General features: G+C 44.7%; 1 protein-coding gene across 2 annotated transcripts in view; it reads right to left on the reverse strand.

The window, feature by feature from the left end:
- Nucleotides 1-26,040, reverse strand: part of ttll7 (tubulin tyrosine ligase-like family, member 7) — a 154,494-nt gene that overhangs the window by 16,695 nt on the left and 111,759 nt on the right. Inside the window, exons 12-18 of one of the 2 annotated variants that reach the window (XM_063012627.1) lie at nt 24,393-24,466; nt 21,359-21,494; nt 19,182-19,268; nt 15,580-15,772; nt 10,011-10,342; nt 6,798-6,932; nt 5,347-5,427 (exon numbers count right to left, since the gene is read on the reverse strand). In XM_063012627.1, coding sequence (XP_062868697.1) covers nt 5,347-5,427; nt 6,798-6,932; nt 10,011-10,342; nt 15,580-15,772; nt 19,182-19,268; nt 21,359-21,494; nt 24,393-24,466 — 1,038 coding nt within the window. Of the gene's footprint in view, nt 1-5,346; nt 5,444-6,797; nt 6,933-10,010; nt 10,343-15,579; nt 15,773-19,181; nt 19,269-21,358; nt 21,495-24,392; nt 24,467-26,040 lie in introns of both variants that reach the window. The other variant, XM_063012628.1, reaches the window with a different exon arrangement.

The following is a 26,040-nucleotide window of genomic DNA, read 5'->3' on the forward strand; positions in this document are numbered from 1 at the left end:
GATATAAGAACAAGGACAGTAATGTTGCACCTTCATTTACAACCTCACGTGTTGATGATTTGAACGTGCTTATAAACTTAACTACAATACCCAAAGTGTCCATAAGTCTCACTGGGGCTGTCAGAACCAATTTCATTTAAATACATCAGTATGTAAATGCAAGTTTAAACATTTAAGTTCAACATTTAGGGCAACAGTTCCCAACCTAATTTCACGTACCGGCAGGGGTGGGAAGATATAAAAAATATCCCAGCTTTTCAATGGGCGCAAGGCACACAGTAACACCCTGGACGGGGCGCCAGTCCATCGCAGGGCAAACACACACCCATTTACCTATAGGCATGTTTTTGGACTGTGGAAGGAAACCGGAGCTCCCGAAGGAAACCCACGCAGACACGGGGAGAACATGCACTCTACCGCCCCACCTGGGGATCAAACCAAGGACCTTCTTGCTGTGAGGCGACAGTGCTACCAACCTGACGAGCTGCCCGTCAGTAAAACATTCATTAATTTTTTCATTTTCTTATCTGCTTATCCAAGGAGGGTCGCGGGGGGTGGGGTTGGGTGCTGGAGCCTATCCCAGCTTTTCAATGGGCTAAAGGCACACAGTAACACCCTGGATGGGGCGCCAGTCCATCGCAAGGCAAATACACATACACACACCCATTCACCTATAGGGCAATTCAGTGTCTCCAATTACCCTGACTGCATGTTTTTGGACTGTGGGAGGAAACCAGAGCTCCCGAAGGAAACCCACGCAGACACGGGGAGAACATGCAAACTCCACACAGATAGGACCCGGACTGCCTCACTTGGGAATTGAACCCAGGACCTTTTTGCTGTCAACCAGTAATTAGTTAGAGTAATATGTTTGAGTATGTGTGGGTAAAGATCAACATATACATGAGCGCATTGACAGCAGATACAGCATACCCCAAATACATGCTGCACTAAATATCTTACTGAATAAAACCATAATTGTGACTGTTAAAATAACGCTTACAATATCGTGCAACTTGGGACAGAAGCTGTTTGAGATGTACTGTTGACAATAGTGAAGCTGGATTCTTGCACTTAATTGTTTTGTTTTATTTTATTAGGATTTTAGCGTCATGTTTTACACTATGGTTACATCCACGACAGGAACGGCAGCCACTCATTACTCAAGGTTCATCAGCTCACAAGGTTATATCAAACACAGTCATTGACAATTTTGCATCTCCAATTCACCTCACTTGCATGTCTTTGGACTGTGGGAGGAAACCGGAGCACCCGGAGTAAACCCACGCAGACACGGGGAGAACATGCACACAGAACTCCACACAGAAAGGACCCGGACCGCCCAACCTGGGGATCGAACCCAGGACCTCCTTGCTGTGAGGCGACAGTGCTACCCCACTTAGCCACCGTGCTGCCCCTTTCACATCATTTAATTTCCTTAAAGCACACACAATCTATTTTTGATTCATTCATCTGGCATTTCTGGTCCGATACACATGACTTTAAAGTCAGCAGTGGTTGAGAGAAACGGCCTAATGTGGCTTAATGTGGTGAAACTTTGCCAAAAACTGTTTACTATAAAAAAACTGGTCTAAAAATGTATCGAAGTGTGATTTGCATCAAAGAAGTAAGTTTCAACACAAATAAAGCTATTAAATGTGGCTTTATGCACAAAAACAGCAGTTACACAGCAGTAAAAATCAAAGAAGAATTTAATAGGCTACTCATGGCTTGTGGTTTTGGTTCACTGAGCCACATCTTTAACATTAAGCATTTCGAAAGACTAACAAAAGATGAGACTTTCATCTTTATTGCCGTATGTTTATAGACAGCGCTTTTATTTTACAGACAGCCAAAACCTCTTATTGTTTTTAACAATAAAATTCTGGACTTTCCGGTGTTTGTTTCTGGTTTGGCTTGGACATGGCTCTGAGGAAACACATGCAGAATTAGGAAGTAGCAATAATATTTTTGGCTACGTGTGGAACACAACAATGGAAACCGAAGTCTTTAAAAATCGTATTTATCTTGTTTAAACACAATCCAGCGCTTTACTCTGGAGGTCCTTTAAATTCCTTAAACAGACTTCTAAGAAACGACTGCGTTCTTATGAGGCAATTAAGTTAAATCAAATCATTGCCATAACATTAAAACCACCTCCTTGTTTCTACACTCGCTGTCCATTTTTTCAGCTCCACTTACCATTTGGAAGCACTTTGTAGTTCTACAATTACTGACTGTAGTCCATATGTTTCTCTTCATGCTTTATTAGCCCCATTTCATGCTGTTCTTCAATGGTCAGGACCACCGCAGAGTAGATATTATTTGGGTGGTGGGTCATTCTCAGCACATGGTGGTGGTGTGTTAGTGTGTGTTGTGCTGGTATGAGTGGATAAGACACAGCAGCGCTGATGGAATTTTAAAACACCTCACTGTCACTGCTGGACTGAGAATAGTCCACCAACCAAAAATATCCACACAACAGTGCCCTGTGGGCAGCGTCCTGTTACCACTGATGAAAGTCTAGAAGATGACCAACTCAAACAGCAGCAATAGATGAGCGATCGATCTAAATAGATGACTTTACATTGACAAGGTGAACCAACTAGGTAGGAGTGTCTAATAGAGTGGACAGTGAGTGGACACGGTATTTAAAAACTCCAGCAGCGCTGCTGTGTCTGATCCACTCATACCAGCACAACACACACTAACACACCACCACCATGTCAGTGTCACTGCAGTGTTGAGAATGATCCACCACCCAAATAATACCTGCTCTGTGGTGGTCCTGTGGGGGTCCTGACTATTGAAGAACAGGGTAAAAGCAGACTAAAAAAAGTATGTAGAGAAACAGATGGACTCAAGTCAGTAATTGTAGAACTACAAAGTTGGAATGTGTTGCAGGCCTGAAATGCAGGAATGGAGGTATATAAACAAATGAAATGAAGTTGAGCAGATAAAACATGAAATATCTTGAGTTCAAACTGTCTGCAATCAAATAAAAGTCAAAGTAAATGTAAAGAACACTGCATTTTTATTTTATTTGCATTTTCCATACTGTCCCAACTTTTTCTGATTTGGGGTTGTACAAAATTATAAGCCAATTACATCCAATATTTAAATTATTAGAGGATAACAGGATCGTTTAAACATTTCTAGTGTATTTGTGGTTGTTTTAACTACATTATTTAATAGTTTAAAATGACGTTTAGACATATTTAAGCCCAATGTCATTCAGGTTTATTATTAATTGCATATAATTATGCAATTGGTCCTTGGTAATTAATCCAGAGTGAGGTATTCAAAAGCTTCGTAAATGACAAAACTTGACAAGACCCACATTGTGCTCAGCTAATTAGACAGTTCACATCAATCTACACCGTGCTTCACAATCCACCCAGAAGCTAATGCTACAGCAGTCCTGAAAATTCACACTCTTTAAAGAGCTACTTGTTCATTATTTGCTGCCGGCTGTCGCGGCAATCCGAATGAAGTTGTTACACATTTAGACAAGACGAGGGAAACGTGTTCGTGCGGCCCAGCTGGCAGCCGATTGCAAGAAGCCGGGATGTGCCGCGGTGATCTGATAGTGAGAAAGGTGCAAACAGCTGTTACTTAGACAACCAGCAGTGCAGGACTCAAATAGTCCAATAAATCACTTCATTATACTGTAACATGAGAGAACTGAAATAAATAGTGCTTAAACTTCATGCATGACCTGTTTAGGTGATTTGATTGAATAAAATGAGCATGTTAAATGCTAAAAGTGTCAATCAGAAAACCAAGATACACAATATTGCCAAAAGTATTCACTCACCCATCCAAATAACTGAATTCAGGTGTTCCAATCACTTCCATGGCCACAGGTGTATAAAACCAAGCACCTAGGCATGCAGACTGCTTCTACAAACATTTGTGAAAGAACGGGTCGCTCTCAGGAGCTCAGTGAATTCCAGTGTGGTACCGTGATAGGATGCCACCTGTGCAACAAGTCCAGTCTTGAAATTTCTCACTACTAAATATTCCACAGTCGACTGTCAGTGGTATTATAACAAAGTGGAAGCGATTGGGAACGGCAGCCACGAAGTAATAGGCCACGTAAAATGACAGAGCGGGGTCAGCGGATGCTGAGGCGCATAGTGCGCAGAGGTCGCCAACTTTCTGCAGGGTCAATCGCTACAGACCTCCAAACTTCATGTGGCCTTCAGATTAGCTCAAGAACAGTGCGTAGAGAGCTTCATGGAGTGGGTTTCCATGGCCGAGCAACTGCATCCAAGCCTTACATCACTGAGCGCAATGCAAAGCGTCTGATGCAGTGGTGTAAAGCACGCCGCCACTGGACTCTAGAGCAGTGGAGACGTGTTCTCTGGAGTGACGAATCACGCTTCTCTGTCTGGCAATCCGATGGACGAGTCTGGGTTTGGCGATTGCCAGGAGAACGGTACTTGTCTGACTGCATTGTGCCGAGTGTAAAGTTTGGTGGAGGTGGGATTATGGTGTGGGGTTGTCTTTCAGGAGTTGGGCTCGGCCCCTTAGTTCCAGTGAAAGGAACTCTTAATGCTTCAGCATACCAAGAGATTTTGGACAATTTCATGCTCCCAACTTTGTGAGAACAGTTTGGGGATGGCCCCTTCCTGTTCCAACATGACTGCATACCAGTGCACAAAGCAAGGTTCATAAAGACATGGATGAGCAAGTTTGGAGAGGAGGAACTTGAATCCTGACCTCAACCTGATAGAACACCTTTGGGACTGCGAGCCAGGCCTTCTCGTCCAACATCAGTGTCTGACCTCATAAACACACTCCTAAACCTTGTGAAAAGCCTTCCCAGAAGAGTTGAAGCTGTAATAGCCGTAAGGGTGAGCCGACATCATATTAAACCCTATGGATTAAGAATGGGACGTCACTCAAGTTCATATGTGTGTGAAGGCAGACGAGCGAATACTTTTGGCAATATAGTGTATGTCCTGGAGACCTGGGTTCGATAGACGACTTTTGCCAATGTCTGTGAAGAGTTTTGCATATTTCCTTAATGTTGGCACGGGTTTCGTCTGTTACTGGAGGACGGGACGCTATGATCAGTAGATTAATCACAGAGACTATGGGTCTGACTAAAAACCTAGTCAGCTCTCTACATAGATGGCATCTACACACTCCTGAGATGAAGGCTGTCTAAATTATTAGATCCCTTAAAATGCTGCCTACTGAGGTGCCTTAATTCTAAGTAAAAGTGACTGAATAACAATTCAATGCTTCCTTAGCCATGAAGGCAATTCCAGCATAAAAAATTACAAACATGGTAAACGGAGTTATTTTTAAATGTATATACATTTTCCAATAGCTTACCTTTCTTTGTTTGGTGGCATCTAACTTCACCAGCCAGTAAGAAGCAACCTTGGGTTTGTGATACTTCCAGTTGTTCAGAATCTGTAGGTGACAAAGACTATTATGTTAATGTTTAGATTTTGTGAAATATTTTATTCCCCTAGGCATTCTTAGGGCAACCAAGGTCCCTACACAGCATTAAAGACCTCACCATTTTTACAACCTTAAATCAGAAAAAGTTGGGACAGCACGGAAAATGCATTTACTTTGACTTTTATTTCATTGCAGACAAAATGAACCTAGGATATTTCATGTTTTATCTGCTCAACTTCATTTCATTTATTAATAAACATTCATTCCTGCATTTCAAACCTGCAACACATTCCAAAAAAAGTTGGGACAGTAAAGCATTTACCACTGTATTGTTGCCATTCCTTTTCACCACACTTAAGACGTTTCGGCACCGAGGATACCAAGTGATTTAGTGTTTCAGCTTTAATTTTGTCCCACGGGTCGTCGGGGTCTTCCAACAAAGACCTGGAATGCTGATTCATCTGACCACAATACACGTTTCCACAGTGTGATGGTCCATCCTAGATGCCTCCGAGCCCAGAGAAGTCGACGTCGCTTCTGGACATGGTTAACATAAGGCTTCTTTTTTGCACAGTAAAGTTTTAAGCAGCATTTGTGCATGTAACTCTGTATTGTAGTGCTTGACAAAGGTTTGCCAAAGTAATCCCTCACCCATGTGGTTATATCAGCTATTGTTGAGTCCCTTGGCCTTTACGCACTGAAATTCCTTCTGATTCTTTGAATGGTTTAATGATATTATGCACTGTAGAGGGAGTAATATGCAAATCCCTTCCATTTGTGGACAAACTGGAGATCCTCTGATCATCTTTGCTCATCAAAGGCTCAGATTTTCCTGGATGCTGCTTTTGTACCAAACCATGATTACAATCACCTGTCTGGAATCACATCATTATTTAGGTTTTTCATCTTATTACTAGCCCTAAATTGCCCCATCCCGACTTTTTTTGGAATTTGTTGCAGGCTGGAAATGCAGGAATGGAGGTAAATTAATAAATGAATCAAATAAAAGTCAAAGTAAATATAAGAAACACTGCATTTTTATTTTATTTGCATTTTCCATACTGATTTGGGTTGTAGAAAACGTAGACGCTCTTGTATATTTGCATAAAATGAAATGAGCGATAAGTTAAAAACTTGCTAACATTTGTTCAGATTTAAAGTGCGAGTGTAAAAAACACAATATTGGAACGGGTTCAAACAGGTGCTTCGGGCCAGGTGCGTTTTCCATGGCGACAGCTAATAGCGCACATTAACCATACAGGTGGACAGCTAATGACACTGCATACCAAACGAGCGATAGCGCGAGAGTGCTCGCACTACAGGCGTCGTCTTGCACAAATGAGCTGGGGGAACGTGGGGGAAGCCAAACAGTAACTCACCTCGTCCAACACCGCCTCTGCCTCCTCCTCGCTCTTCCCTGGGAATCGGATGCGCATCTCCCCCAGCGCAGCCAGCGTCTGCCGCGTCAGCTCAGCCTCCTGCTCCTTGCTCCTCGCGTTCAGCAGGGACTCTCCCTGTGGCGCGCACACACAAACACACAAAGCACGACGCAATGAAGATGAATTAGCGCACGCCGTCTTTTCCCCTCCGTCATCAGCTTTTTCCCTTCCTCGCCGCTCTCCGCGGGCCCGGCGGGCTCAGCGAGGCAAGGATGCCACAATTAGAGTGGCACAGCCGCGAGCGATCGCTCGCCGCCGATAGGCCGGATCCCGGAGGTGCCCGCTGTGCCAGATGAGCCCAGGTGACTGGAGGTTGGCTCAGCATGTCAGAGCTGTCAGATTGTCAGACGGAGTGTTAAAGCTTCAGTCTTGCTCTCACTGTGGGACATCTTAACAACCGGTACAAGGAGTGCTTAAAGACAGGAGCGCTGCTGAGTGGAGCCAGTTTAGGGGCTAGTCAGATTAGTATTAAGCAGAGGAAGTGTGAACTGGGGCATATTTAACAGGGAACACATGAGGTAAGTGTGGAAATGAAAAGCTTGTTTTACACTTAAGTCCTTTAAAGCCAGACAGATGGGCATTCGGGTGGAGCAGCGGTCCAGTCTACCATCAGGTTAGGTCTTGGTAGTGCCACTGGGCCCGTCTGAAATGTTCTGCATTGTCTAGTCTTTGTTTCTTATTTCATTCAGTGATGAGGTGAAGCACTAAATAATGATGTGATTGTAATCATGGTTAGCAGCATCGAGAAAAGGCTGAGTCGTTCATGAGCAAAGATGATCAGAGGATCTCCAGTTTGTCCACAAATGTGTGAGAAAATGATTAAAATGTTTAAAAACAATTAACCTCAAAGAAAGATTGGAAGGGATTTGCATATTTCTCCTTCTACAGTGCATAATATCATTAAACGATTCAAGGAATCGGGAGGAATTTCAGTGCGTAAAGGCCAAGGGCGCAAGCTTAAGCTGAACGCCCTTGATCTTCGATCCCTCAGACGGCACTGCATCAAGAACCGCCACTCAACAATAGCTGATATAACCACATGGGTGAGGGATTACTTTAGCAAACCTTTGTCGAGCACTACAATACAGAGTTACTGTTAGGCTCTGTGGCATCAGGGGAATGTACCATCTCTCCCTGACGCCACAGGCCTTACAGAGCAGAAACGAGCTGTGCCTTTTATTACCTGGCCAGCTCGTTAGGGCGAAGTGGCTACACCTGTGCCTTCCCTTATTTAAGGGATAGGTGCAGAGCTGTAGCCGTCGCACCTTCTGCTCTAGTTGGCTGTTTCTTTTTTCTTTCTTTGAGTTTGTTTGACACTGCGGTGTCCTTTTATGTTTATTGTTTTTTTTTATCTTTAGGTTGTGCCGCCGCAATGTGCCGCCGCCGCCGTGCCGCTGCCACCGGGCCACCGCTAGTGGGCGCCACCACGCCGCCGCCGCCGCCAAGCTGCCGCCATAGTGCCGCAGCTGTCGTGCCGCCGCCGCCGCCTGGTTGTCGCTCTCAGGTCGCCGTCGGGCCGCTGCCGCCGAGCCGTCGAGCCGCCGTGCCGCCGCCACCTAGAGACCCCACGGCTGCGCCCAGAGGAACGTGACCCCCTCCCAGCTACCGCTGGTGACAGCGTCACGTTCCGCCCTCTGGAGCGCAGGAGCAAATGGCCACTTCCCAGCCACCCTGGCTGGTGACAGCGCCTTTGCCATTAACTTTTGAAACCCGCAAATCGATCACACCCGGTTGCTGGCATGGCTCTAGCCAGCATTGGTTGCTGGAAAGCGCCATGCCACGCAGCTATTGTCGGTGTTACCCCCCCTTCTTCGGCCAACAGCGCGAGGTGGTCCATCTCGCGAACCCACTCTTTGCTTCAATAGCGCCGGGAGCGAGTCTGCCACTAGCGCCGCTGTGGCAGGCTGTTAAAGCTCCCGGTCGGGAGGCAAGAGTCCTGGGTTCGCGCCTCGCTCTTCCCCTTTTCTTTTGTATGCTTTTTTTTGTTCCTTTTCAGCCCCCGACGTCCGGCTGCCTTCGGGATTCCCCGAAGTGTTTTTTGTTATTGTTATTCCTTTTATTTTATGTATATTATGTTTATGATTTTGTAAATAAAACCCTTTTTTAGTTAAACCTCCGCATCCCTGGGTCCTTCCTCCCACATCATAACAGTTACATGCACAAATGCTGCTTAAAACTTCACTGCGCAAAAAAGAAGCCTTATGTTAACCATGTCCAGAAGCTGCGTCGACTTCTCTGGGTTTGGAGGCATCTAGGATGGACCATCACACATGGGAAACGTGTATTGTGGTCAGATGAATCAGCATTCCAGGTCTTTTTTTGGAAAAAGTCCGTGTGCTCCGGACCAAAGACGAAAAGGACCATCCAGACTGTTATCAGCAACAAGTCCAAAAGCCAGGATCTGTCATGGTATGAGGCTGTGTCAGTGCCCTTGGCAAAGGTCATTTAGCACATCTTAAGACGTGTTTGCAGGAAGAATGGGACAAAATAAAAGCTGAAACACTAAATCACTTGGTCTCCTCGGTGCCAAAACGTCTTTTTTAAGTGTGGTGAAAAGGAATGGCAACATTACAAAGTGGTAAATGCTTTACCGTCCCAACTTTTTTTGGAATGAGTTGCAGGTCTGAAATGCATGAATGGACGTTTATTAATAAATGAAATGAAGCTGAGCAGATAAAACATGAAATATATCAGGCTCATCTTGTCTGCAATGAAATAAAAGTCAAAGTAAATGTAAAAAACTCTGTGTCCCAACTTTTTCTAAATTGGGGGTTGGAATTCATCACTCAAATGAAATAATAACTTATACCTGTGTAGGATTATTAAGCCCAAGTTCATTTATAGAGTTTAAGCTAACTCTCTAAGAGCAAATGTAGTCTCAGTTTGTTTTTCTCTTCGGGTGCCAGCAGCCAATCAGAGCAGGCCTGGGGGTAGATACGATTGTGATTGGTTAAGTGCTATTTAATTTGGATGAAAACACACTCGGATAATAAAGTCAGTGTTTAGATTTAATTACTATCAACATATTTGGCCAAGAAAACTGTATTGCATAACATGTCCTACTGTTTGTTTGGCCTGGAAAAGGCTTGTGCATGGGTACATGTGTGTGTGTGTGTGTGTGTGTGTGTGTGTGTATGTGTGTATTACACATACCACGGTGGAGTGGATGGTGCCCAGACTACTGCTGTGGGGCATTCTGTGAGCAGAACTGTTGCGGCTCAAAGAATGCGAGCGCAGGGCCGTGTGGGGTCGAACCAGAGATGTGGGTGGTGCCACGGGTCCTGCTTGGGCTGGAGCCACACTGGCACTTCCCATCTGTAGCAAACTCTTGTTTGTGGTGGCTCTGCTGTCGGCGCTGGGCGAGTGACCACTCATAGAGGAGATGGAGCGCGGGCACGAGACGGAGCGACGGATGAGTCCTGACAGGGTGGGTGAGGATACGGGGCCTGATTTCTGCGGTTTGGAAGGTTTCCAATGAACGCGACCTGGGAGTGAAAAAAGAAAGGCAGGAAATTAAAGGCAGCTCTGGGAAAAGACCATTTAATTTCTGGACTAGTCATCGAAAGGTCGCTGGTTCAAGTCCCACCACTGCCAGGTTGCCACCGTTGGGCCCTTAAGCAAGGCACTTAACCCTCAATTGGTTAGACTGCATACTGTTACATTACTGTCAGTCACTTAGGATAAAAGCGTCTGCCACCCGACAGGGCACGAACAACGATTGGCAGCCGTTTCTCACATATACACAAGGCTTGAACAACCTCCAGTCTGTCCCGCAGCCAGCCAGCCTCGGCGTTCAGAGGGAGCGTGTGTTAGTCACGGCTCTCCTCAGTCAGAGTTAAGGTCCGCATCAGTAGACAGGAAGCGTGATGCAATCGGGTAATTAGATACGACTAGATTGGGACAAAAACATGTGCTGGTCTTGCTACCCTGGCTCTCCAGTTCTTTCTGGATTAAAGCAGCAGCCGTTTCTCACATATACACACGTCTGGGCTTGAACGACCTCCAGTTTGTCCCGCAGCCAGCCGGCCACGGCTCTCCTCAGTCAGAGTGGAGGTCAGCATCAGTAGAGAGGAAGCGTAATGCAATCGGCTGATTAGATACGACTAGATTGGGACAAAAATTAGGGGAACATATACCGTCAGACGAGTTTTGGTAGAAATTAAGGATGAAACAACAAGTGAGGCATCAGAAATGTTCCTCATCTGCGGCTTCCATAGATCACAGAAGACATGTGCTGGTCTTTCTACACTGGCTCTCCAGTTCTTTCTGGATTAAAGCAGCAGCCGTTTCTCACATATACACACGTCTGGGCTTAAACGACCTCCAGTCGATCCCTGCAGCCAGCCGGCCATGGCTCTCCTCAGTCAGAGTGGAGGTCAGCATCAGTAGAGAGGAAGCGTAATGCAATCGGCTGATTAGATACGACTAGATTGGGACAAAAATTAGGGGAACATATACCGTCAGACAAGTTTTGGTGGAAATGAAGGGTGACAAGTAGTGAGGCATCAGAAATGTTCCTCATCTAAAGACGTGTTGGTCTTTCTACCCTGGCTCTCCAATTCTTTCTGGATTAAGGCAGCAGCCGTTTCTCACATATATACACGTCTGGGCTTGAACGACCTCCAGTTTGTCCCGCAGCCGACCTCTGTGTTCGGAGGGGACGTGTGTTGGTTACGGCTCTCCTCAGTCAGAGTGAAGGTCAACATCAGTAGAAAGGAAGCGTAATGCAATCGAGTAATTAGATATGACTAGATTGGGGCAAAATGGTCTTTCTACCCTAGCTCTCCAGTTCTTTCTGGATTAAGGCAGCAGCCGTTTCTCACATACTGTATGTACACGTCTGGGCTTGAACGACCTCCAGTCTGTCCCGCAGCCAGCCAGCCTCAGCGTTCGAATGGGGGCGTGTGTTAGTCACAGCTCTCCTCAATCAGAGTGGAGGTCAACATCCGTATAGAGGAAGCGTAATGCAATTGGGTAATTAAATATGACTAGATTGGGGCTAAATGGTCATCCTACCCTGGCTCTCCAGTTCTTTCTGGATTAAAGCAGCAGCAGTTTCTCACATATACACACGTCTGGGCTTGAACGACCTCCAGTCTGTCCCGCAGCCAGCCGACCACGGCTCTCCTCAGTCAGAGTGGAGGTCAGCATCAGTAGAGAGGAAGCGTAATGCAATCGGCTGATTAGATACGACTAGATTGGGACAAAAATGGGGGAAAATGAAGTAATAGATGTTTCAAATGTATTGGTTGACCGGAACCTAAAGAAATGATTAGCCAATATAATGTCAGATGAGTTTTGGTGGAAATTAAGGGTGAAACAACAACTGAGGCATCAGAAATGTTCCTCATCTGAAGACATGTGGTCTTTCTACCCTGGCTCTCCAGTTCTTTCTGGATTAAGGCAGCAGCCGTTTCTCACATATACACACGTCTGGGCTTGAACGACCTCCAGTTTGTCCCGCAGCCAGCCGACCTCGGCGTTCGGCCCGCCAGTCTTAAGGGACAGAAGCTGCCAAGTCGTGCGCATTATAGGGGCTTAGCTTAGGCAACCCCCAGATGGGAAGTCAAAGTCACTCCGGCGTGCGGTACTCGCTCACCCCTCGAAACCTCGGCCAAATCACGGCTTTGTCCTTCATTTCCGAGCTAATGGAAAAACCGGAGATTTCAACCGCTTGTTCGGGCGGGTCTTTAAACAATCCGCTCTGGCCCCGCGACACTTCCATACATGCTGACACCTGGAGCGCTGGGGAAGGAACAATATATGTTTTTTTTTTGTGAATCCCAGGAAAGTTTTAAAGCTTTCGGCTTGGTTTGTTTGTTCTTTTTTTTTTCAAGGTACTCCAAGAGCCCTTCTCCGAAGACCTCGTCAAATTGCGCCTCGCCCAATCCGAGACCCCCAGCCTCCTTACAGACTAGTGGACTGAAACCCATCAAAAAAGCTCATTAAAGCTACTGTGTATGGGTGCCCAGAGAGCTCTCAAACTATCAAGCGCCACTGCCAGCCAGTCAAATTAAGAGCCACTGCACTGTACCATCACATGCTTGTGACACTAATTAAAAAAGATGGATTTTGGCTGTTCCGTGTATTAATTAGGTAAACAAATGCAATGTAGTAGATTTACCACTGTAATTTGGGTTTAGCTGTACAGCTGACACCACTTGGTTGTGTAATTGTGGCCAGAGAATGGCTCAGGGGTGTGTACGCCTGTGTCCGTGACAAGTTTGTTGAGGTAATTAAGGGGCTTTCATGGCTGTCTGGAGAGCTTCATTGAAACGATCTTGCAGTGAGGGTTATGATGTAAAAATGGCAACGGGGACAATGTTAACATGCTGAGGACTGCATGTACTCATATCTGGTTCCAGTAAATACCAGTGTACTATCTGGCCAAAGGTATGTCTTAAAGTTCAAGTGTTTTAGTCCCCAAAAATTCTCAATATAAGATAATAATATAATTACGCTTCTCACCATCTACCGTACATAATATTGTAAATAGATATAAAGATTCCAGAGATACACATATTGCCAAAAGTATTCGCTCGTCTGCCTTCACACGCATATGAACTTGAGTGACGTCCCATTTTTAATCCATAGGGTTAAATATGATGTCGGCCCACCCTTTGCAGCTATAACAGCTTCAACTCTTCTGGGAAGGCTTTCCACAAGGTTTAGGAGTGTGTTTAACGGAATTTTTTACCATTCTTCCAGAAGCGCATTTGTAAGGTCAGACACTGATGTTGGATGAGAATCCTGGCTCGCAGTTTCCACTCTGATTCATCCCAAAGGTGTTCTATCGGGTTGAGGTCAGGACTCATTGCAGGTCAGTCAAGTTCTACCACACCAAGCTGGCTCATCCATGTCTTTATGGACCTTGCTTTGTGCACTGGTGCGCAGTCATGTTGGAACAGGAAGGGGCCATCCCCAAACTGTTCCCACAAAGTTGGGAGCATGAAATTGTCCAAAATCTCTTGATATACTGAAGCATTGAGAGTTCCTTTCACTGGAACTAAGGAGCGGAGGCCAACTCCTGAAAGACAACCCCACACCATAATCCCCCCTCCACCAAACTTTACACTTGGCACAATGCAGTCAGACAAGTACCGTTCTCCTGGCAACCACCAAAGCCAGACTCGTCCATCGGATTGCCAGACAGAGAAGCGTGATTCGTCACTCCAGAGAACATGTCTCCACTGCTCTAGAGTCCAGTGGCGGTGTGCTTTACACCAATGCATCCGACACTTTGCATTGCGCTTGGTGATGTAAGGCTTGGATGCAGCTGCTCGACCATGGAAACCCATTCCATGAAGCTCTCTATGCACTGTTCTTGAGCTAATCTGAAGGCCACATGAAGTTTGGAGGTCTGTAGCGATTGACTCTGCAGAAAGTTGGCGACCTCTGCGCCTCAGCATCTGTCATTTTAAGTGGCCTGTTACTTCGTGGCTGAGTTGCTGTCGTTCCCAATCGCTTCCACTTTGTTATAATACCACTGACAGTCGACTGGAATATTTAGTTGTGAGTAAATTTCACGACTGGACTTGTTGCACCTTGTTGCACAGGTGGCATCCTATCACAGTACCACACTGGAATTCACTGAGCGACCCGTTCTTTCACTAATGTTTGTAGAAGCAGTCTGCATGCCTAGGTGCTTGGTTTTATACACCTGTGGCCATGGAAGTGATTGGAACACCTGAATTCAATTATTTGGATGGGTGAGTGAATACTTTTGGCAATATAGTGTAGCTTGGTAGTAACTGCATCAGGGTCACTGGGCCAGAACTCATCTCAGATGGACCTAATGACCTAATGTGAAAACTTGTGCTGTGGTCAGTTTCAGCTTGTTGCAAGGACAAATGGATGTCAAGTTCTCCATGCCAAAGATAAAAAGGATGATTGAAGTGATTGACAATTCTCTCATGAAGTTTGGAACACAGTGGTGACCCATGAGCCATCATTGCTTGCAAAGACTGATCCTTTGGAAGATCCTTCTTTTATTTATACCCAATTATGATTCCCTCACCGGTTGCCAATTCATCTGCTTATTGTGGCATGTTTCAGAACCTGAAAACCTGAAGTCTTTTGGCCTCTGTCCCAAGTATTGTTGAGTTTGTTGCAGGCATCTAATTCCAAATCTGTACATATTTGTTGCATCATCCTGGTCAGGGTTTGAGGCAGGTCCGGTTCCACTGGGAAACACTGGGTGCAAGGCAGGAATACCCAAGACATCGCAGGTCTTCGGCCACCCCCTTCTCAGACACAGCCCATCTAGTCTGTGTAGACGTTCAGCCAGCTGATAGCACTACTAAGATGCTAGCATTCACCGGATCTCAGCAGTAGTGGGCTAGCATAACAGTTGGCTACACTACCCAAGCGCGTAACCAAATACAATCAAGTAATAAATCCCAGATTCATGTTTTTATTGTGTTTTCAAAAATGTCCCAACCTTTCCAGAAATGGGGTTTGTACTTGACTTTTATTAACAGCCTGCAGTAATTTCTGCTGTTTGTAATCCATTTCCAGCCTCCCAGGACGTAATGCATTATGAATGCATGTCATTGAGCGATGACATTCAACTGCAAGTACTTCAACGAGTCTTTGTTGATTACAAGTTGACCGATGTTAATTGTGGCATTCTCCTGTTCTCCAGAGTCTGGTCAACAACTGACTACAAAATTTTTCAAAAGCGTCTGCTAGATGCCAAAAATGTAAATGCATTGTGACTTACTAGAACGCTCGTACGTTTTCCGTTTGCTCTCCCCCACTTCGATGGAAACCTTCTTCCGTAGGTCACCGGTGCTCTCTTCTTCTTCATCCGTGTTTGAGCCTGACATGCCACTGCTGTTGCAGCTGCCCGAGCTGTCTTCGTAGTCCCTGTGCCGTCTCGTCATCTGAGCGCTCTCGGGCATGGAGGACAAGGCCTACAGGGACGACAGTCATGTCCGAGCTAACGTTATCCAATGACATTGAAGATAAAAGACAATGTTAGAGCGTGTCAGCGCTGAGCCTGGTACAGACTTCGTCTCGTCTCCAATTAGAGTTTGTCATCCGTGCTAGCTAAGGTGACACAAGCGGTGCGAGTAAGGGTGAGAAAGGAAAGGGAAAGACAGGGAAGGGGATTGGATTGTGACACGGCCCTTGGTAAGCCTACAGTGTACAATATAGATGTGTTAATTTAGTCATTCTGCCTAGAAGTGATAGTAGAATTAGTAGAATGCCTTAATTTATCATATACACCGACCCAGCATAACATTATAACCACTGACAGGTGAAGTGAATAACACTGATTATCTCTTTATCACGGCACCTGTTAGTGGGTGGGATATATTAGCCAGCAAGTGAACATTTTATCCTCAAAGTTGATGTGTTAGAAGCAGGAAAAATGGGCAAGCGTAAGTATTTGAGCGAGTTTGACAAGGGCCAAACAGTGATGGCCAAACAACTGCTGCTCTTGTGGGGTGTTCCCGGTCTGCAGTGGTCAGTATCTATCAAAAGTGGTCCAAGGAGCCGCTTACGTGGTGCAGCGGTAAAACCACATGCTGGAACAGCAGAGCTGGAATCTCGAATACATCATATCGAGTCTCAGCTCTGCCTGCCGGCTGGGCTGAGCAACCACATGAATGACGATCGGCCTGTTGTTCAGATAGGGGTTGGGATATTAAGCCGGATAGGTTCTCTCTTATACCTAATGCAATTACGACCTCTGCTGGCTGATTGATGGCACCTGCACAGAGATGGGAAAAGAGTGCTGTCAGGGTGTGTCTCTCCATACACAGTGCTGCTCAGCATCATTCTCCTCAATCAGAGTGGGGATCAGTATTGGTGAAGAGGAAGCATGACGCAATCAGGCAATTGGACTGGTGTTAAAAAGGGAGAAAAAGGGGAGAAAATGCATAAACAAAATAATAATATAAAAAAAAGTGGTCCAAGGAAGGAACAGTGGTAAACCGGCAACAGGGTCATGGGCGGCCAAGGCTCATTGATGCATGTGGGGAGCGAAGGCTGGCCCATGTGGTCCGATCCAACAGACGAGCTACTGTAGCTCAAATTGCTGAAGAAGTTAATGCTGGTTCTGATAGAAAGGTGTCAGAATACACAGTGCATCACAGTTGCAGGACTGTTTTGGCAGCAAAAGGGGGACCAACACAATATTAGGAAGGTGGTCATAATATTAATGGGGTCAGAGCACAGGGTAAGCCATCGTACAGTGCCCCTGGAGCAGAAAGAGTTAAAGGTCTTGCTCAAGGGCCCAACAGTACCTTTCAGTTGATAGCCCAAAGCTCTACCCACTAGGCTACCACTGTCCAATAGGTGGTGTCACTTCCTTTCTTACAGAATGTTAGAAAACAGCAAAAAAAAAAAAAAAAGGAATTCTGCGCCTCACAGTCAGAAACGCTAGAAGAAGCGCAATGTTTGCATTCATAAAGCTTCCACATCAGTTATTCAACAGCTAATTTCGCTCGGCTTTACTCGCGCAAAATGAAGACCACGAAAGCAATCGTGAGTGCAGGTTTAAACAAATCAATTAAACAGAGAGAGAGATGGATACTGAACAAAATGAGATGGACTCAAACATTAATCTCACATTGACTGTTTGACTCTTCATTGCTGGGAAATAATAGAATACAAGTCTTCAGAACCATTTCCCAGAATACAAAGATTAAGCATTCGTACTAGATGGGATGGGGCAAAGCAAATAACTGGATTTTATAGTATCATTCGATACGATACAGTCCGATATCGAATGATGCAAAGGTCTTAGGGCACCTTGGGACAGTATGGAAAATGCAAATAAAGTAAAAATGCAATGTTGCTTACATTTACTTTGACTTTTATTTAATTGCAGACAGGATGAACCTGAGATATTTCATGTTTTATCTGCTCAACTTCATTTCATTAATTAATAAACATCCATTCCTGCATTTCAGGCCTGCAACACATTCCAAAAAAAGTTGTGACGAAGGCAATTTAAGGCTAGTAAAGAGGTGAAAAAACTCAATAATGATGTGATTCTAAACAGGTGATTCTAATTATGAATTGGTACAGAAGCAGCATCCAGCAACGCCCGTGATCTTCCATCCCTCAGACGGCACTGCATCAAGAACCGCCACTCAACAATAGCTGATATAACCACATGGGTGAGGGATTACTTTGGCAAACCTTTGTCAAGCACTACAATACAGAGTTACATGCACAAATGCCACTTAAAACTTTACTGTGCAAAAAAAAAGCCTTATGTTAACCATGTCCTGAAGCGGCATCGACTTCTCTGGGCTCTGAGGCATCTAGGATGGACCATAACACAGTGGAAATGTGTATTGTGATCAGATGAATCAGCATTCCAGGTCTTTTTTGGAAAAAATGGATGCTCTGTGCTCCGGACCAAAGAGGAAAAGGACCATCCAGACCGTTATCAGCAACAAGTCTAAAAGCCAGCGTACATCATGGTATGGGGCTGTGTCAGTGCCCTTGGAAAAGGTCATTAACACTTCTCTGATGGCAGCATTAATGCAGAAAAGTACATTGAGATCTTAGAGCAACATATGCTGCCTTCAAGACGTCATCTTTTCCAGGGACGTCCATGCATTTTTCAACAGGACAATGCAAAACCACATGCTGCACACATTACAAAGGCACGACTGCGGAAGAAGAGGATACGGTTACTGGACTGGCCTGCCTGCAGTCCTAACCTGTCCCCAATAGAGAATGTGTGGAGAATTTTGAAACGAAAAATGCGACAACGACGACCCCGTACTGTTGCACATCTTAAGACGTGTTTGCAGGAAGAATGGAACAAAATAAAGCCTGAAAAGGAACCACAACATTACAAAGTGGTAAATGCTTTACTGTCCCAACTTTTTTGGAATGTGTTGCAGGTCTGAAATGCAGAAATGGATGTTTATAAATAAAACATAAAGTATATTGGATTCATCCTGTCTGCAATGAAATAAGAGTCAAAGTAAATGTAGGAAACTAAAGTTCTGGTCAACGTAGGTGTTCCTCATGAACCCTTTCTTAACATATTCTTAAAAAGCAAATGCTTTCCAGAAGTATTTGGACATAGTTTAGTACATTATGTATTTACAGAATATCCATGGCATATTTCAAATCATAAGAATGGAATGAAATTCATTTCCGGCTTGATTTCTTTAGCGGGCCCATTATGCAAGCCCGGGAGCCTGTCAATGCCGAGCGCCGTGGGCTTGAGCTTTGTCAAGAACAAGCACAGACGAAAGTGAAAGGTACAATTTCATTTCAGCTGATGCCAATTGTGTAAGAATGAATAGTTCGTCTGGTTGGGTTGTACTGCTGTTTAAAATAGAACCTTACTTTTTGTCCTTTAGGTTTGGACGTCTTGCCCATTAACTTCTCGTCGTCTAGTTCACACTGCTCCAGCAGGTCCAGGATGTCCTCTTCCTGTACAGATATGGCACATGTAAGTCAGAGTCACAGAAAAAAAAAATTAAAATTAAGGGTGTTTGGGTCTCTGAGCTATCAACCGACCTGGTGTCTACACAGACATAATCAGCTATGTCTGAAGGGGGGCGGCTGAAGCCCTGTGATAGATTGGCACCCTGATGAGGGTATTCCTGCCTTCAGCCCAGTGTTTCCTGGTGAAGCCGAATAGGCCACATCTAGTAATCATAAGGTTACAACTGCCAAAGTTGCCATGGTTGAGCCCATAAGCAACCCTTATTCATTCATTCATTCATTCATTTTCATATCCGCTTATTCAATTAGGGTCGCTGGGGGGTCGGTTGCTGAAGCTTGTCCCAGCATTCCAGTGGGTGCAAGGCACACAGTTACACCCAGTCCATACATACAAACACACACCCATTCACTTATAGGACAATTCAGTGTCTCCAATTAACCTGACTGCATGTTTTTGGACTGTGGGAGGAAACTGGAGCTCCTGGAGGAAACCCACACAGACACAGGGACAACATGCGAACTCACAGTCCACCTGGGGATCGAACCCAGGACCTTCTTGATGTGAGGCCACTGTGCCACCCACGCAACCCTCAATTAACCCTCAATTGTTTGAATTGTGTTCAATGATAGATGGAAGCTGCTTTGGATAAAAGTGTCTGCTAAATTCTGCACATGTAAATGTAAACAGCAGCAATAGATGAGTGATCGTCTCTGACTTTATCTCCAAGGTGGACCAACTGGGTAGGAGTGTCTAATAGAGTCGACAGTGAGTGGACATGGTATTTAAAAACTCCAGCAGCGCTGCTGTGTCTGATCCACTCATACCAGCACAACACACACTAACACACCACCACCATGTCAGTGTCACTGCAGTGCTGAGAATGATCCACCACCTAAATAATACCTGCTCTGTGGTGATCATGTGGGGGTCCTGACCATTTAAGAACAGAGTAAAAGTAAAAAAGTATGTAGAGAAACAGATGGACTACAGTCAGTAATTGTAGAACTACAAAGTACTTCTATATGGTAAGTGGAGCTGATAAAATGGACAGTGAGTGTAGAAACAAGGAGATGGTTTTAATGTTATGGCTGATCGGTGTCAGATTTAAGTGCTTTTGCAAGCAAATATGGGCAAACAATGCCAGGGCAAAATGTGCCATGCTGACAGTCTTATTATAGGTCGGGTGGCACGGTGGGTAGCACTGTCGCTTCACAGCAAGAAGGTCCTGGGTTCGATCCCCGGGCGGGGCGGTCCGGGTCCTTTCTGTGTGGAGTTTGCGTGTTCTCCCCGTGTCTGCGTGGGTTTCCTCCGGGAGCTCCGGTTTCCTCCCACAGTCCAAAAACAAGCAGTCAGGTTAACTGGAGACACTGAATTGCCCTAAAGGTGAATGGGTGTGTGTGGCGCCCCACGTCCAGGGTGTTACTGTGTGCCTTGCGCCTATTGAAAAAAGCTTGGATAGGCTCCAGCACCCCCCACCCGTGACCCTAATTGGATAAGCGGTTAAAAAAGTGAGTGAGTGAGATTATAGGTCATATTTAAGGTGGAAAAAGTCAAGGTGGAAAACATTTATTTTCTTAGGCATTGCAAGAGGGGTATGTTGAGTTTTTATATCCACTGTAAAAAGGTAAAAACAACGTTTGTATACGAGGTAAGCAGTCGGAGGGCAACGTAGAAATGGTGCAAGGTTCAACACTAAAGCACTGTATAGGACTGCCTATGCTTACACTGTTTTTACATACTGTTTGGCCACGCTATTCAATACAAATGGCATATGTGTAGAAATTATATATAAAAAAAATGCTGTTTAGGCTATTTCACCAACAAACAAAGGGCAGCTCTGACCCTTCACCGTACATCATGTTCACCGTAGACTGGGAAGCCTTTAAGACCCAGGCCACAAGGTCATGACAATGAACTCAGGCATGGGCCACAACAGCATATCGCACCATTTCTATTCTCCCCTCGCGTTTTTCCAGCAGAAATCAAATAAAGCAGGGATGAAAGAGAAAGGAAAGAGAGAGCTCCGAGTCTGTGACAGCGGAGAACGAAAGCCAGCTGAGACTCAGGTACGTGCCTTCATTCGTTTCAGAGGATTATTCATTTCCTTTTGAAGCGAGGCTGCTCGCCCAGCGAGGAAAGTCTGAAAGGCAACCGAGAGGAGGCCCTCGTACTTCTCCAGGAGCAGCTTGTCATCTGGGGGGTAAATGCGCCTGTGAGCAAAGAAAAAAAAAATGGGAAGAAAAAAAAAAGCAGAGGTGAGAAGTGGGACGTGAGCAGATTCACCTGTTTATCATATCGACTAAACAATTCTCAGTCAATCAGTCACTCGGTATTTAAATAATGCACGTCTTGTTTATATTCTTATCAACCTTTCCAGCCTGAACATACACCGATCAGCCATAACATTAAAACCACCTCCTTGTTCCTACACTCACTGTCCATTTTATCAGCTCCACTTACCATATAGAAGCACTTTGTAGTTCTACAATTACTGACTGTAGTCCATCTGTTTCTCTGCAGCGCTGATGTGTCTGATCCATTCATACCAGCACAACACACACTAACACACCACCACCATGTCAGTGTCACTGCAGTGCTGAGAATGATCCACCACCAAAATAATACCTGCTCTGTGGGGGTCCTGACCATTGAAGAACAGGGTGAAAGCAGGCTAAAAAAAAGTATGTAGAGAAACAGATGGACTACAGTCAGTAATTGTAGAACTACGAAGTGCTTCTATATGGTAAATGGAGCTGATAAAATGGACAGCGAGTGTAGAAACAAGGAGGTGGTTTTAATGTCATGGCTGATCAGTGTACATCGTGGCATTGTACGGTGCCCCGGAGCCGAGTGGGTAAAGGGCGAGGACCTTACTCAAGGGCCCAACAGTGACTGCATGACAGAGCTTGAATTCAAACTCACAGCCTTCCAGTTGGTAACCCACAGCTCTATATAAAGGATCACATCATAATGTCCAGAGTTCAGGAGATGTTTTGATTTGTAACTAGATCTCTCCCGATCAAAACTAGTAGGGTACAGGGTTTGGTCAGTCCAGTAAGTCCATTACAACTGAGAATTAAGATCATTTACATGGTGTGTTTTTTTAAAAATCTTTTTATACCAAGCTGCTTTACTAACCCTGGACTGACCTTAACACTAAAGACTAAACACACATGTTTAATGTTGATCTACAGACACAAGTAAGTGTGAACCCTAAACGTTATCGAAGTAAGTGTAAACCCTAACCTTTGTGGAAATGATAAGGTGGACTTGTTAATACTTTTCACACATTTTGGCATGTGTTTGACAGGCTAACACCCCCACTTTTTAGGTACTGATAAAGTCTGATAAAAACATTGTCCAGTCTGCTGAGGTATAATCTAAGGATAAAGAATGTAAATGTTAGGATCTGTGCATGAATCCCTTAAGTCCATGAAGACCCACACAGGTTAAATTGTGTGGCAGCGAAAACCTATTAGTAGAACATGTGGCTTTAACACACTTCATATGGTCATGTGCATCTGACATACAGGCTACATTAACTCTGCTTTTTTCTTTATTTGTATTTTCCTGCCCACATTTCCAGCATTTAGTAGGTGCTTTCATCCAAGCCGACTTACAATTACGACTGAACACAGTTTAAGCTATTGAGGGTTAAGGGCCTTGCTCAGGGGCCCAAAAGTGGCTACTTTGGCAGTGGTGGGGCTTGAACCGGCAACCTTCTAATTGCTAGTCCAGTACTTAGAATTACTAATCACTGATATTAAAATGTATTATATACAGTATATGAAACATTTTTTTCTCCATTCCTGCATTTCAGACCTGCAACACATTCCGAAAAAAGTTGGGACTGTGTGATGGTCCATCCTAGATGCCTCAGAGCCCAGAGAAGTTGACGCCACTTCTGGACATGATTAACATAAGGCTACTTTTTTGCACAGTAAAGTTTAAAGTGGCATTTGTGCATGTAACTCTGTATTGTAGTGCTTGATAAAGGTTTGCCAAAGTAATCCCTCACCCATGTGGTTATATCAGCTGTTGTTGAGCGGCGGTTCTTGATGCAGTACCGCCTGAGGGATTAAAGATCACGGGCGTTCAGCTTAAGCTTGCACACTTGGCCTTTACACACTGAAATTCCTCCCGATTCCTTGAATCGTTTAATGATATTATGCACTGTACTCGATCAGTTTCACCACCCATACCCATAGTTTTACTTAATAACCAATATTTTTACTGCCCACTGTTGCATATGTTTAACACAGCAAATCTTTCCGCTGCTCTATTTATGTTTCAGCTCTTTTTAGGCTGTTTATGAGATGTAGGAAACTGCAATTACATCAGCCAGTAAATGGCCTATTTAAGACCCGGCTTCACTTTGTATTCTTTCTCTGGGCCTTTTAAGTGGTGCTGTTATTCCAGAATGACTCGTCACAATTACTCATCGAGCAGAGTGATAAATGCTCCAGACGCTAAATAGCTCCGGCTCCTCTTTGAAACAGGCTCCTTGTACCTGAACTCTATTCCGGTAGATGAAAAAAAAGGTTAGTCGGGAGACTCATCTAATGAGGGACGCCTTAATCAAATCCCAATGCCGCTTCCAATCGGGGGGTCTTCATTAGGCAGAGCCAGACGCTCGGTATCGGAGCGTACCGGTGGTAATAAAGCCCAGGGCACCGCTGTGGCGTACGGCGGGCGCTTCTTTTAAGCAAATGAGCATCGGTGATGAGCGCAGGGCCGAGTAAAGCCGAACCACCTTTGACTTGTCTTTTGAATCGGGCGTCTGCTCATATGGAAGGTGAATATTAAAAATTGATGATACCGGCTTTCCAAAGCCTTGTGTGTAAAAAGGGCTCCTGATACTCTGGCGTAACCTGCCCGAGGTCTTTATAATGCATGTTTAAGTGTGTTTGCACGCCAAGGGGTATGAGATTCAGGCCCTGACTCATTGTTTCTAACATTTCTTTTACATTCCTCTCCACTCTGCTCTTAATTCAAGCTGTAGTTCTGGATTCTTAAGTTCCCGAGAGGATGCTGATCCTAAGCTGACCCTATTAATAGATAATAATAAAAGGATAGAAAAAAATGAGCGTCCCACTGAGAGGACCTACCTGTAGTTCCCGAGATGCCGCTTTTCGTACTCCTCCCTGGATATCTGCTTGCGAACCTGGGCAAGTCTCTCTTTCTAAAACAGACAAGCGTGGGTTGACGGGTTAAAGATACAATGCCATAAAAAAGTACCTGCTTATTTGTCAAGTCAAGTCATTTGTATATTTATTTGTATAGCGGTTTTACAATGGACATTGTCTCAAAGCTACTTTACAGAATCCAGGACCGACAGACCAAAAACCTTTGTTGCGCAAGCCGAGGGCAACAGTGGCAGGGAAAAAACAACTCCCTTAAAAATACAGCAAAAAACAGTAAGGAACCAGACAAGTCATGCTAAAAGGTTTCACGTGTTCATACAAAATGTAATTATTGGACAGCAAGGCCATGAGCAAATATATACACCGATCAGCCATAACATTAAAACCACCTCCTTGTTCCTACACTCACTGTCCATTTTATTAGCTCCACTTACCCTGTAGAAGCACTTTGTAGTTCTACAAATACTGACTATAGTCATGCTGTTCTTCAATGGTCAGGACTCTCACAAGACTACTACCTACTAAGAGTAGGTATTATTTAGGTGGTGGATCATTCTCAGCACTGCACTGACATTGACATGGTGGTGGTGTTAGTGTGTGTTGTGCTGGTATGAGTGAATAAGACACAGCAAGTCACCGTGAGAATAGTCCACCAACCAAAAATATATCCAGCCGACAGCACCCCGTGGGCAGCATTCTGTGACCACTGATGAAGGTCTAGAAGATGATCAACTCAAACAGCAGCAGTTCAGCACAACACACACTAACACACCACCACCATGTCAGTGTCACTGCAGTGCTGAGAATCATCCACCACCTAAATAATACCTGCTGTATGATGGTTCTGACCATTGAAGAACAGGGTGAAAGCAGGCTAAAGAGGTATGTAGAGAAACAGATGAACTACAGTCAGTAATTGTAGAACTACAAAGTGCTTCTATATAGTAAGTGGAGATGATAAAATGGTTTTAATGTTATGGCTGATCAGTGTATATTGGGTAACATGCTGCCCCCAGTATTCAGATATGCTCAAAATGCCTCACCACCAATTTAATTATGTAAAAATCATAAGTAAACATATTCAACTCACTAGCTTTGTGTAATGTTAAGATCTTTCCTGGAGTTCCAATCAGTTGTTAATACAGGAGGAATGTTTTAGAACAGCAGCCCCCCCCCCTTTCCCCCGTCCATGTAGGATGACAAGAACACCAAAAAAACACCAATTCCAGATTACGACCAATTCCATTCAGGATATTTTGTTTCCTAATGGAAACAGGAGAGACCTGATCTATGGGGAAACAATGACTTTTACAAGGACATGTTCAAGGACAAAACAATGACTAAGACTAAACAAAGACAGCATGATCACGAAGTCTGGAGAGAACTGACTACACTGTAACAAAGACAGAAGGTACTTACTACACAATGGCTAAGGCTAGGTGTTGGCTATAAGAAGAAACAAGGATTACAAGGTAAATGGGGTGGCAGTCCGGGTCCTTTCTGTGTGGAGTATGCATGTTCTCCCCGTGTCTGCGTGGGTTTACTCCGGGTGCTCTGGTTTACTCCCACAGTCCAAAGACATGCATGTGAGGTACAAAATTGTCCAATTCAC

This window comes from Trichomycterus rosablanca, chromosome 17, assembly GCF_030014385.1.
Source record: "Trichomycterus rosablanca isolate fTriRos1 chromosome 17, fTriRos1.hap1, whole genome shotgun sequence".
Classification (NCBI taxonomy): domain Eukaryota; kingdom Metazoa; phylum Chordata; class Actinopteri; order Siluriformes; family Trichomycteridae; genus Trichomycterus; species Trichomycterus rosablanca.